We start from the raw sequence: 13,733 nt of genomic DNA on the forward strand, positions 1-13,733 counted from the left end.
GCACACCAAATCACATCAGAAGTTTTTAGTGTAGCTTTATAGATTAGTTTAGCTTAACAGGCTAGTAGCTAGTTTGTTATAGCTAAAGTTTTTTTTAAGTGTGTGCTTTTAATGTAATATATGGTCCCATGTATTGTCAGATTTTTAACAATTAAATGTTTATTTGGATGCTGATCAATCAGAAATCGTTAAACATGTTTAGATACCTGTCATTTACACTATTACTTGGAATCTGTAAACCAATGTATGACAGAATCCAAGCACTACAAGATTAACAGTTTTCATCTGTGACACTTTAAGGGGGAAACTAAATACATCTGCAATGGCAATTAAAAAAAAAAAAAAAAAAGCTTGACATTCAAGATTGGTAGGCTATACTATATTTACTGTGGGCCATTTTTTTTGTAAAAAGAAAAACAAACTAATTTAACTCCTGTCTCCTTCGTGACTTCAATCCTTGCAATACATGCTTTAGTTAGCAATTTAACCAAAATTCCAAAACCAAAGTCCATCAAGAAAAACAGGGAGCACAATGAATAACAAAGACAACTGACTCAAGGAGACTGAAACACCACATTCAACATTTGACAATGAACTTCCACAGTAGGGAAGAATCACAGACTAAATAGACACAGTGGTAATCAAACACTGTGAGACTATAGGTGCAGGCAATCAGGGCAATCAGACAGGTGGGACACACACACAAGCAGGATTAACACAACACTGAGGTTAACTATAACTAAATCATGAAACAATGAAGACACAGAACTCAAGAATGTAGCTAATATAGGGACACAAGGAAGAAATTACACAATAAAACAGGAAACATGAAAGACTAAACAATCAACACAAGGAAACATTAATTTAAAGAAACAAGCACCACCAAAGAAATACAACTAAGAAACAGAAGGAGAGCAAATGAGGACTAAAACAATATAAAGAAATCTAAACTCTGAAATACAATGTGAATAAAAAAACCATGACAGAATCTATTTTCTTTGATAATAAATCTCAATGACTACACACAATACAAAATGTGTAGAAATCTCAGACAGTTTACATTACATCCAAGAAAATCAACTGACAGGACAATGTTTGTTGTGATCAGTGTGCTACAAGTCTGGACCAGATCTAGCACTATAAATAATGTCATATCAAATCTGGTTAACATGTCCTGCTCATGCCTGTTTGATGGCATAACATCCTTCTCTTTGAATATTAAATACTGTTGCAAGGGGAGGGTCCATTATTCTCTGTGGTAATTCCATCAAAGTAAGGTCATCCACCAGCCGGGCAAACTGCCTCACTGGTTTGGTTTAAAGGTCAAAATAACAGAGTTGTAAAGGTTAAAGTCCTGCAGCAGAAGGACAGTGAAGCCTACCGTTTGGTCTCTTTTCTAATATAATTTTATTTCATGCCAAAGCTATTGATACTTTTCTCTACATAATTGCCCATAGCTCTGTGAAACTGGGGGAAATAATGGGTCTGTGTCGGAGAGGCCAGAGCTTTCCATGGTCCTGAAACAAACATCTCGCATTTCAGTCTGTCTCTTCTTTATTTGAAATTAACGACCTTAGGTTAAGGGAGGCAACGGATGCAACACATCAGCCATCAATAGCCCCCATAACCCCTCCCCTTTGTGTTTGCAAGTCCCTTTACTGTCTCTCAAACAAACACACACACACACACACACACACACACACACGCACCTACACACACACACCCACACACGCACACATCGTTCTGATTCTTGTCAGAGGAGGAGCGACATCCACGTAGGGTTACTCTCTGCTCCTCTCTTCGCTTCAGTGTGTCAATAGAGTTGAGAATAACATGGACGAAACATCATTCCCAGCAGAAAAGGTAAGAGAATATATTTCTGTAGATTTCTGCCAAAGTCATGCACTTAAAGATATATGAACTCAAGAAGCTGGTTGAAAGAGGTTCTAAACTCTGTCAGGTGAGGTTTCTATGTAGTTGAGTACATTCTTTGCACCTGTGAAAGGAGAAAATCTTTTCCCATTTATTCAGGTGATTTTTCTTTTTCTGATGTGAAGATTTACTGAAATGTGAAGTAGGAAAAAAAACTTGATTTTACTTTAGGGTTAAAAATGTAATCATTCATCAATAAAAAAGTAAGCAGGAAAGTTAAAATATTGATGGAAATATCGTAAAATAAATTGAAATACATGCAACAAGAAATATTCCAGGAATGTTGTGTGACACTTTGGACAATATATTAAATGAAAGTCAACCCTTTACATGCAGTTTTGGCTTACTGAGGAAGCCTCTATTATTGTACAAAGATCTGGGTTTTTATGATTCTCTGAGAGTGTTCCATTAAGGTTTATCTTCATGTCCATCCTGAGTCGTGAGGTTTTAATCAGACACCAGGCTCAGACTCTGTCTGCGGATTCCCCAGTCTCCCTGCTCCCAAGGAATCCCCTTGGATACTGTGGGTTTACATTTGAGACGGAAATTAGATTTCAAACAGATGGCTCCTCACTTGAAACTAAAGGCCTATAAGATGAAATCAAGTTGAATTGTTGTTGGGGTTTTTTTTATAATCCTTCTACTCCAGTGTCCAGGACTGCTTCTCGCTATGGTGACTTTTCTTCACCAAGAAATGAAGATCTCTAAGTGCCTTTTTACTTTTTAATTTGATCATTGTCTCAAAGTTAAATGTGTGTGTGTGTTTTTTTTGCTCTGGCTACATTGCAGAGCTACATTGGAAATTCATTTTTTTTCTCTAGTTGCACTGCTGTGTGAGGCCAAAGCTCAGACTGATGTGAAATTTCCCACTCTTCAGATTGAAGACACACTCCTCTGAAATCAAAACCAACTTGTGTAACAACACCAACTAGTCCAAAGGCCAGAAACAGAGGAATTTGCTTGAAAATAATTTATTATTTATTAAATTTAAAACACATTTGTAAATTGTTGGAGATAAGACATAATTTTAACCTTAAAAAATATTAACTTCAATTCAAACTTAAAAATCTAATTATGTGCCAGACGTCACCTTTTCTGTTGTTTTTATCTAATGTTGTGCATTTCCATGTCACAGCTTACTGGTTAAACTCAGTCTGTGTCCTTAAAATATGTAGTAAATTTTGTGAATCCTTTAAGTGCTCTAAAGGAGATGACTAAATGACTAAACACGGCAGCACTTTGATCCCTGTCATCGTTAAATCCCTCTTATACTGTATGCACACATGTATATATCTCTGCAAAGTCCCTCATTTCAGTCCCTCATCTGCCAGTAACTCTGCAGCCGACTGTTGGTTTGTTCATGAAATCAAAGCCAGACTTTTTAAAGCGCAGCTCACCCTGAGTACTACAGTACTATATCCTAGGAGCAGATTACCGGTACAGCTGTTGCAGGCAGTGTCTGCTGGATCTAATTACTCTGTTTCTGTGCCTGTCAAAGAAATACCGTTTGCCTCTGTGACTCTCTCCAGTAGCCCTGAATAACAATTAGGGAGCTCCAGTAATGTTGGTCTTATTAGTGAGAATGTGGGGAAGAAGTGAGGACAAGCTTGTGGGCAGGAAGTGATCTCCAGCTCTGCACCAACCGATTTCACATGGGACCATCCTCATGCAAGCTTAGTCCACAGCTTGTTAGCATACAGTACATGGTGCAAATTTACTCTGTAAACTAAGTAGACAAATGATTGCAGCATCTTTAACTAGCAAAAAAGTTCAAAGTGCAAAATAAAAAACATGTAAGAAAGACAGGCCAAAAAAGAAGACAAAACAAAAAAACTGTTCGAAATTCAAGAGGACTATTAGGGTTGTTTTAGTAGTTTACCTTGATGTCAAAAAACAAGTATGACAAAAGTGTTGGCATGTCTCAGTGATATTTGTCTCTGTTGTTGTAATTGTTTTGTTGGCCACAAGAGGCTCAAGCATACTACTTTACCATGTTGTATCAGGTCTATAAAGATTTACGTTTTTTTTTCCAGATGAAAATTATTTCTTCTTGCACTCTAAACATAATGTTGTGGTATGTTGGCAAATTTGTCACACAAGTATCAGAACCAATCTGCTGTAAACAAAAGGGAGAGTAAAGGGACGCTATAGAACATTGAGGTATAAGGGAAACACAAAAAAGGGTGTTCATTTTATGTTCTCTAAATGAAAAAAATCAAGCAGTTTTCTCATGTAAACTATTTTTAAATGAAATATAATACAATTAGAATTCATTTGAGAAACATGTCAGATAAAAACTTGATGATGCAAAAATACTACTAAACTTCAGCCTGTAGTGAAAGGATCACAACAAACACACTAAAAGAAAAATGATTCTGAACATTACGAATGTAGATATTAAACCTAAAAGGATCAAGAATAGAGCCAAGGGGAACTCCAAATGTCATTTTTAAACACTTAGTTGTGTAATTACTGTCAACACAAAGTAGTCTCTGTCTTTCAAAGAGGATTTCAAATTCGTTTAGTCGTGTGCCAGAAAGTCCCATCCCATTTTCCTGTCAATCCAGTAATATATTGTGGTTTACTGAATGCAGGACTAAGATCTAATAAAACCAAGACTGGAACTTTTCCACTGCCTGCATTTAAGAGAATGTCAATCAAGACTTTGTGACACGACAAGAGCAGTCATGCGCTGTGATCCAAATTCTGACTGGAAAACATCAAAACAGCATTTAGGGAATAACAAGCTGTATGTCTGCTGAAAATTCCTTTTTAATACATCTGCTTTGTGCACAAGCCTTCTTATCCAATGTTGCCTATATTAAGTTTCAGTGCCTGTTTAAGTAACCTTAGAGAAAGAATTGTTTACTTTTTTAAAGCTTTCATTGGGGCATTTTGCCATAGGGTTTGTCAACCTGGCAAACAAAGCAAAAAAGTAATATGCATCATTTTAACAAATTATGTCAGACAAAAAAACCTTATCAGCACCAACATAACAGTATCACAGTATGGAGATATTATACACCACAGTAAGCAAATGATGTGGAAGAGAAGGTCATTATACACTTGAGTTCACTGGTGATCAAACAGTTTATTCTGATCTATAAAAATGATCAGAAATGCTTAAACCAGTCACAGAGAAATGGTATGACCCCTGGAGATGATTAAGTCAAGAGTATGTCTCCTATTGTGTGGGAGGCTTTTTGTTATGCTATATTGTTTACAATAGTCCAAGACAAGACATGTTTTAGTACTGATTTTGATGAGGGTGAAAACATGAACGTGAATTCAGCTTTCTAGTGTATGCTTTGTCAACTTCTTCAGCTGGAGATCATAATGAAAAAAGTCACTTAAACTTAATCTTTTAGCAGTTCTAACAATTAACAATACAAGTAACAATTCTAATGAAATATGGTATGACAATATATTACTTGCATGCTCTTATATTGGTCAAAGGTAAAGATTTAAAATTGTGTTTGATACTTGAGTCACAGATTTAAAACAAGTTTGCCCTCAAAGGACCAGATGCTGATGAAGCTTAAATAAGTGTATTCTAGCACTTCTTTCCAAAGTTTAAATCTGTTTTTACTGAAGGCAGATGCTGGCTGATAAGCCTTTGCCAAATGTGAGAGAGGAGAGCTGCACTGGAAGTAAAAAGAGGCTGATGTATCCCAGAGCAAAGGATCAATAAAGTTTGAGATCCCTGGTTTTGTTGCACTGTCATCAGTGAGAGTGTGTGCTGAATCTGTTGATTTCCCTGCAGACCATATATAGGGAGGGCATGAGCCATATATTTTCTTTAAATAGGTAATTAGTTTTGAGGGAGGGAGATTTTTTTTGCCTTTTTCATCAAGTGGCTAATCCCATATCAGAACATATAAGCAGTCATCTCCACTTCTGTCTGATTGAGATGTGTCAAAGCTATCTTCCATTTGTAATGTCAGAGCAGAATATGATGTGTGTATTTACCTGCTCAATGCCAATGAGATCCCGGGTCAGTCATATCTGGTGTCAGCGGGTCTTAATACATGCACCTTGCTGTCTGTGGGAGCATAGTTCTGCATACAGTTTAGCATGTAGATTATTTAAGCACATACATGTGGATAGCACATGGTTTTAGGAGTTCAGTGTTAAAACGTTTGTTGATTTCTGATTACCACTCTAAAGATTTCTTTAGGCCTTCTTCTGTACCTTTTTTCTTTGAAAGAGACAAAAAAAAAGAAGTGCAAAAATGTAAGAAAAATACAACTGATAAGAGAGCATTTACTTACAGTCTGATTCTTATATTAGCACAAACCTCTTTTTGTTTTTTTTACAACAAATCTGGGAAACATAATGTCCGCAGATCTAAAACCCAGAGAGAGAGAGAGAGAGAGAGAGAGAGAGAGAGAGAGAGAGAGAGAGAGAGAGAGAGAGAGAGAGTTGCCATCTCTCTCTCCTCTGCAACAGAAAACGCCCAGAATGGGTCTTTGATGAGTGAGTGATAGAGTTAGAGATGCTGTAATGAAGTTTGAGCTGACTGTAAGAGCAGGAAGGGAACATCTTTCAGGTACAGTTTGATGTTATCATGTGGCCTTAATGGAGTCACTTACAGGATTCAAGCAGAATGCAACAAGCCTCATGGTCCCAGCTAAGTGTCTTTACATTGATTTTCTGATCACAATACATCACTTAATCACATTGTTATGTTGTGTTTGATGTCGCTCTATCCCTGGTGTTACTTGAGTTGAACATAAGTAACTGCAGTGATGCTTTGCTACAAACTAATTGTGGTTTTTGATGACTTTTCGTTGGCCATTTTAAAAGCTTAGCCCATTGTCAATGCAAATCAAAATCACCATCATGCACATCATGTGTTTTTCAGATGATGCTTTAATCCAAAGGGCCTTGATTTTCTGGAACTTAACGATAGATCAAATTTTGTCTGTACAGTCACTGAAACAGTCTGTCATGTAGGAAGAGCCAAAAAATGTCACCCTTTTATCTTGTCAAGATAGTTTAAATTGGTCCCAGATCAATGATCTATCTTTACCCAATGCATAGCATTACTGGAAAACCATGGTGCCCATACATGTTTATTTGAACATCCATTTAAATAAATAAAAAAAATAAAAAAAATAAAAACAGAATAGGCTATAATATGCACAAACATTCAGGAGCATCTCAATACTAAATCCAATTTTTAGACCAGACAATACCAATTTCACTTCAAGGAGCAGAGATGATATGGAGTAAAATCCTATATGACTCTAGGATCAAATGAAAAGATTACTTTTTTGAATTGGTACTCATGCACTGATTAGATACTCTGCCCTCCAGAGTGTTGTTTTGAAGTCCAAATGGAAAAACAAAAATGACCTTTCAAGAAGTAAAGGTAGCTTAGTTCAACCTGTCGGGACATAGTTCATTTCGGAAGACAAGGAACAGAAACAACAATATTAATGTCAAAATATTAAAACAAGTTAAACCAAATTTTAGAAAAGCAAGGGCTAACTAAATGCTTTGAGTAACTCCTGAAATAATCAGTATTTGAAACCATTTGCTTACATCTTTATTTCCTATTTATGTGTTTACGTCTGTTTACTACTGCATTTATGCCTGTTTACATTTTAGTCCCATCACTGTCCACCTATAACTTCTTTTGTTTTTAACTTTGTCATTTTGTATTTTAACTTTGTACTTACAGCTTGACACTTTATTCTTTGTTGACACTTTATCTTTTCTTAAGTTTTAGTATAGCTGCATTGTCGTTCATTTACTGCTCTGTGTGCTTTTGAATTGCCCCGCGTGGACAAATAAAGTTTTTTGTTAAATTGAATTGAATCTTTCAATGAAATCATTTGCAGATATAAAGCAGTACATTCAATAATGTGCAGATTTTAGTCCTTCAGACTCCATTTTAACTTGTTTCAATGTGTTGTTCCTGATATGAGAGTGTGGATTACCACTGTGTGTTTTTAAACACAGTTGCAGCATCCTATATTTGCTCACCTGTCCATCGGTTCACCTGGGCCAAGCCAGCAGCTCGAAAACACTCTAACATCTGCCAAATGTTTGCACAATGACAGTTTCACATTATTTATTTCAGCTGTAACTGTGCAGAGGGAGAACATGCACACACAAAGAGCAAAGTTGACATCAAAGAAAGGCAAACTATTTTCCAAGATGCTTAATATTTCAAAACCTTTGTGTTAAACAGGTAATGTGCAGGTATGACTGGCGTGTGAAGCATCTGTGAGAAGTATATCCAAAAAAAGACAGCATGGAATCTCTGAATTCATCCAATACTCCCAACAACAGCAGCGATGGTAACACCAGCATCTTCTCTGAAAGTACATACACGACTGTGGAGATCGGACTCATCATTCTGGTGGCAGGATCTCTAAGTCTGATCACCGTCATTGGAAACATCCTGGTTATGCTCTCTATAAAGGTTTGTATCCAGATTAGGTAATGGATATCATTTCAAACATACACACCTTGGAAAGCACAACAATGCTTAGATACTCAGATACATTAGGTACAACCCTGTGCAGAATGGTGATCTAATTAAAATGAGAAAACACACATCTCATGGCACAAAAAAAGATTAGCATCTGACAGCCTGCTCTATGTTGTTTCTCTAAAGGTAAACAGGAACCTGCAGACCGTCAACAACTACTTCCTGTTCAGCCTGGCATGTGCAGACCTCATTATCGGCATCTGCTCCATGAACCTCTATACTGTTTACATTGTGATTGGCTACTGGCCCCTTGGAGCAGTGGTGTGTGACCTGTGGTTGGCTGTTGATTATGTTGTTAGTAACGCCTCAGTCATGAACCTTCTCATCATTAGTTTTGACCGTTACTTCTGTGTCACCAAACCGCTCAGCTACCCAGCACGCCGCAGCACCAAGATGGCGGGCTTAATGATTGCTGCTGCCTGGGTCTTGTCATTTATCCTGTGGGCTCCGGCCATTTTGTTCTGGCAATTTATAGTGGGTGGGAGAACCGTACCCCCAGGTGAATGTTACATTCAGTTCTTCTCCAACCCAGCAGTGACTTTTGGGACAGCCATAGCAGCTTTTTATCTACCAGTAGCCATCATGATCTACCTCTACTGGCGCATCTCCAAGGCTAGCCGCAGCCGCATGAGGAAGGACAGCAGGAAGACATCAGGTACCAGTTTAGGAGAAGGCCCTGAACCCAGTCAGGATGATCGATGTGAGAGCCAGAACAACTGCATTCCTGCCAAAGAGGCTCAGGAGGAGGCAGGAGATGAAAAGGAGGAGGAGATGTTACAGCAGCAGAATGGAAGTGGGCCCTGCAAGGAAGACAGACTTGAAGAAGTGGACTCCAACACAGACAGCACAAATGGGTCAACATCGAAGGACACTGCTGAGCCTGCATCAATAATTGGAAGGAAAAACCTGAATCAAGCATTGCCCTCTTCCCCGCAGAACTCTGCTGCTGACAGACAGCGTGTGGTTGCAAGGACACTGTTGAAGGTAAACGCTTGGGATTTATTATGCTGATAAAAACACAAATTAATCCCAAAATTGATCAGATTAAGAGATATCAATGTCTTTAGCAATGGGAGCTGTGTTGTAATTGCAATGTTACCAATAGTCCACTAATTTCATCTACACTGAAATATCTCAACATAATGTTGTATTGCTGTAAAGTTTTGTAAAGACCTTCTAAGTTTCCAGAGTATAAAGCCCAATGGATGTAGTTACCTTTTGAGTTTTTATAGAGCTTCACCAAAAGCATGACCTTTGTCCAGATATTGATGTTACCCCTCTAATATGTTTAGTTCCTTATAGCTAATGTTAGCATGCTAACATGCCTAACTAATGTGTGAGAAAGTTTGAAATGAAACCTGCTGATATGTTTCATTTGAAAATATATTTTATATATTTTAGCATGCCAAAAAACTATTTAAAAAAATCTGTCATCTGTAGCTGTTGTAAACATGTAAAAACTTCGACCACCTTTTATAAACCAATCTAGCCTCTCTACTCCATGCATGCATGAGCTGAAATCTGCTTCTGGACTAATGGTGCATATAAAGCACTGTTTCCATCAAGCGGTTCAGTTCGGTTTGTTTCGGTACAGCTTACATTTTGTGGCGCTTCCATAAACCGAAGCCGGGAAAGATACCCAAATTCCCAACTCATACCGTCCTACTTTTTGTTAAAGTCCTACTTCTGTTGGTGGTGGTGTAGCTCACTAAAGTTTTAGAGTTTACAAAATCACTTCTGTAAACTCTAAAACTTACTGGAATATATTAATATATTCCAGTAAGTTTATATATAGCATTATTTAGGCAGCACTGAAGTTCTGTAATTGAGTATACTGAATTGTAACTTATGTGATATGGTATTATCTCGTCTCATCTCAGTACATCTGAGGACAGTACGATGCGGTACAGTATGATGTATTGACATAGGGCTGTCAGCTACTTAATAGTGTGTAATAGTTCAACACAGAGTACAATACACCTCCAATTTATTATTTATTTAATTTATTATGGCAGGTTTGTGTTAGTTCTTTCGACCAATCAATTAACTCCAGTGTGTCTAGCGCCATCCTTGAAGTTTAGAGTCTGGATTGGTATGCTGCTTGTCACCCCAACATAAGGGTATAAAAAACTGGAATGGTATAGATTGTTTTTGGTACCATTTCGGTACCATTGGGTTTATTTCTCGTAATGTCTCATTTCGTAATTTCACTTTTTACTTTCCAGGTAACAAAGCAAAATGCCGTGGCACGGTGGAAAAGGAAGGGTATATCCTCCAGGGAGAAGAAGGTGACGCGCACCATCATGGCCATCCTGGTTGCTTTTGTTGTCACATGGACACCATACAACGTAATGGTCCTGATCAACACTTTCTGTTCAGTCTGCATCCCAAACACCCTCTGGACCATTGGCTACTGGCTCTGCTATATCAACAGCACCATTAACCCGGCCTGCTATGCCCTTTGTAACACCACCTTCAAGAATACGTTCAAGCACCTGCTTCTGTGCCAGTACAAGAACATACGTACAGCACGATGAGGGTGGAAATAATGACTTGTGATTGTGGTGGAGTAAAATAATGTGATAAATCTTGTAAACTGAAACAACAGGTTCATTGGAGTGAAAAAATAATATAGACTAGGGGTGTTGTTATTGTTTGTTTCTTTATGAAAAGTAGAAATTACTCTCACTTTCAAGTAAAAGTGTGTTTTGACACTGATAATTACATGATTTATATATTTTTCCTGGTAAAATAAAGGTTTCACATATCTTGGAGATTTTAGAAATACAGTATATTGCATTGTATCAAATTTCATCTTACAATACCTACTGATAGGACAGCTGGTTTTGTGTGATTTTTTTCCCTTGGTGACAGTTTTTACTTTGATAGTGTGTTTTCGTCTTCACTCCTACTTCATGAACTTGTGCAATACATTGTTTAATATGCAAACCATTTTTACCCCCACATTGTAGTAGTGCTAAATGTGATGTTGTGACTACTATAAGAAGCTGATAAAATACTTTTAAAAAAAGCATGTGACAAATGTGATATTAGTCCATTTTTTCCGCCTCTTTGCTCATATATTAAAACATGTTTCCTGTAAATAAAGTAGACAATAACAGAACTCTTAGACTGGTTTGGACAGTTCTCTTTAATCTGTTTTGCCTCAAACTGAAGCACAAAGTGAAAAGAATGTGTCCAGCTGCTTATTTATTGGCTCCACCATGAAATTAGTGTTTAACATGTCATTCAAGTTCTGTTCAGTTCATCTCAATTTAATGCTGGAGTTTTGAAATGAAAAGGCCTTGTGTGCTAGACTTAGAGACTTTGACAGGACCAAAACATTTTCTGTTAACTGTTAGACACAACAGAGAAGAAGAAGTCAAGTTAAAAATCTTCCCACCACCTTCACACTGAAGACAAGAAAGGATGGATTGTTTCAGTGCCTCAGCTGTGGGAAAACATGTTTAAAGCTCTGCAACTGATACGCCCTCTAGTGGAACAAAAGCGTGTGTCCAATAAACTCTTTGGAGGGCTCACTTTTGAGGACTTGTCCAGTTTAGGCTATTGTAGCATTTCAAGTTTCAATTTACAGTAAATTTTTTAAACATTTCGATGTTAGAAATGATTTAATATATAGCTGCTGTAATACATTTTAACAAACAATATATTTAACAAAAAAGGGAATAATATTTTCACCAATATCTTTTTTTTTTTTTTTTTGTTTTTAAGATTTTATTTTTGGCCTTTATTATAGAGGGAAGTGGATAGAGGCATTTGACCAAGTAAAAGGGTCTTTGTTTTTCTGTTGTTTCTTCTTTTTGTACTTTAAACTTGATTCTATGTACAAGGATGATAGGGCAAAAACAACCCCACTTCCTCCAACCTTTCAGTAGACTCATATAGTGGAGGAGGTTAGTCAACATGGTGCCTCTATTGATGCTGTTGGGGGGTTTAATGTAAACACATAACGATGCCTGTTTGTTTATTATGTAACCGTCTTGTCTTTGTACTCATTGTGAATACAGCCAATAAGACCTGGTCTAATCTCTGAAGTGTCAAAGCTCAGTATATGTGCTCTTCAGGAGACCTTTGAGGAAAAATAATAATGTATGATACAATTTGTAGACATTCACTTTATGTTCCAAGAATTTGAAATGAGTTACATTCTTGCATACTATGGTGACATTTCTCTCAGTGCTCCCACCAGTGTTTACCCTGCAAACACTGCGTTCAGGACTAATTATCTACTTTATATTGAGAGAAACTAACACATGAACCTACTGTTGTTTTGTGTAAGCAGTGGCCCTGTTTCCACAAAACAGCAGGATGTGGGCTTCACCCTGGTCTACTATCACACCACATTGAGCTGACTCTTTATTAGAGGGATTAATGAAAAAGAGGCAACACAAGCCTCCTGGAAAGACCTGCCACTGTCTGATGAGTTTTCTGAGCCACACATGGAGGACGCATTGGTTCTGAATGAAGAGAAAGATGGAGTCTATGGTAGCAAAGATCCATCAGTAAAATGTAGTCCAAACGTGCTGCAGATGCTTAAGGCAGCAGAGAGCAGGAGGATAGTTCAGGGTCGGGACAGAGACGAGGCCAAGTTGTCTGATTTTGGGTCAGGGGAGATGGAGAATGAGGCTCTGAAGACAGACATGGTAAGTAAGGAAACTGTTTCATCCTCTACTTTAAATATGTTTGTCATTACTCTTTAGATCAAAACATTTTACATAATATGTGCTTCTGAAAGTAAACTATAGGAAGCGTGAGTCTGCATAAACATAGTCTGTTAATGATTTTAGCTTCAATGTTCCTTTATGAATGTTTGACTTGAACTGAAAAAAAAGATTGAAAGAGAACAGTAACTAATTTGACACACCAAAGATTAAGGCTCTTTGACAGTACTTCCTTTGTGGCTCAAAGATACCTGAATGACATCTAGTAAGTTAACTCACGTGACCTGAGTCATGATCTGTTCAAGACTACAATTTTGGGAAAAAAAGGGGGTCTAGCGTTTCAAAAAACTGTTTAGCTGACCTAAATATGAGCCCTGTTTTTTAATAAAACTCATTTGCAGTAAATACCTTTCCAATGTCATGACCCAGACCTAACATGGATTATTTACCCAACACTTGACTTTGTAGTTTCACTTTTTAACAGACAAAAGGAGTTCATTGGCCAATCTATTAACTACTAATTCATTTAAGCATACCACTTCTGTTTATGAGAGCAGGGTTTCAGTATGACGCTGCTTATGCAATATGATACAATATATGTATATAAATCATTCACT

At 37.4% G+C, this 13,733-nt stretch overlaps 1 protein-coding gene across 1 annotated transcript; it reads left to right on the plus strand.

Moving 5' to 3' along the window:
• The first annotated feature begins 1,791 nt into the window (after positions 1 to 1,791).
• On the plus strand, positions 1,792 to 11,379 carry LOC306825764 (muscarinic acetylcholine receptor M2-like). Its single transcript, XM_079346720.1, has 4 exons — positions 1,792 to 1,863; positions 8,132 to 8,365; positions 8,561 to 9,418; positions 10,660 to 11,379. The coding sequence occupies exons 2-4, from the start codon at positions 8,195 to 8,197 to the stop codon at positions 10,969 to 10,971; spliced, it is 1,341 nt and encodes a 446-aa protein (XP_079202846.1). The 5' UTR covers positions 1,792 to 1,863; positions 8,132 to 8,194; the 3' UTR covers positions 10,972 to 11,379.
• Positions 11,380 to 13,733: the final 2,354 nt, after the last annotated feature.

Source organism: Symphodus melops (genome assembly GCF_947650265.1).
Source record: "Symphodus melops genome assembly, chromosome: 6".
NCBI lineage: Eukaryota > Metazoa > Chordata > Actinopteri > Labriformes > Labridae > Symphodus > Symphodus melops.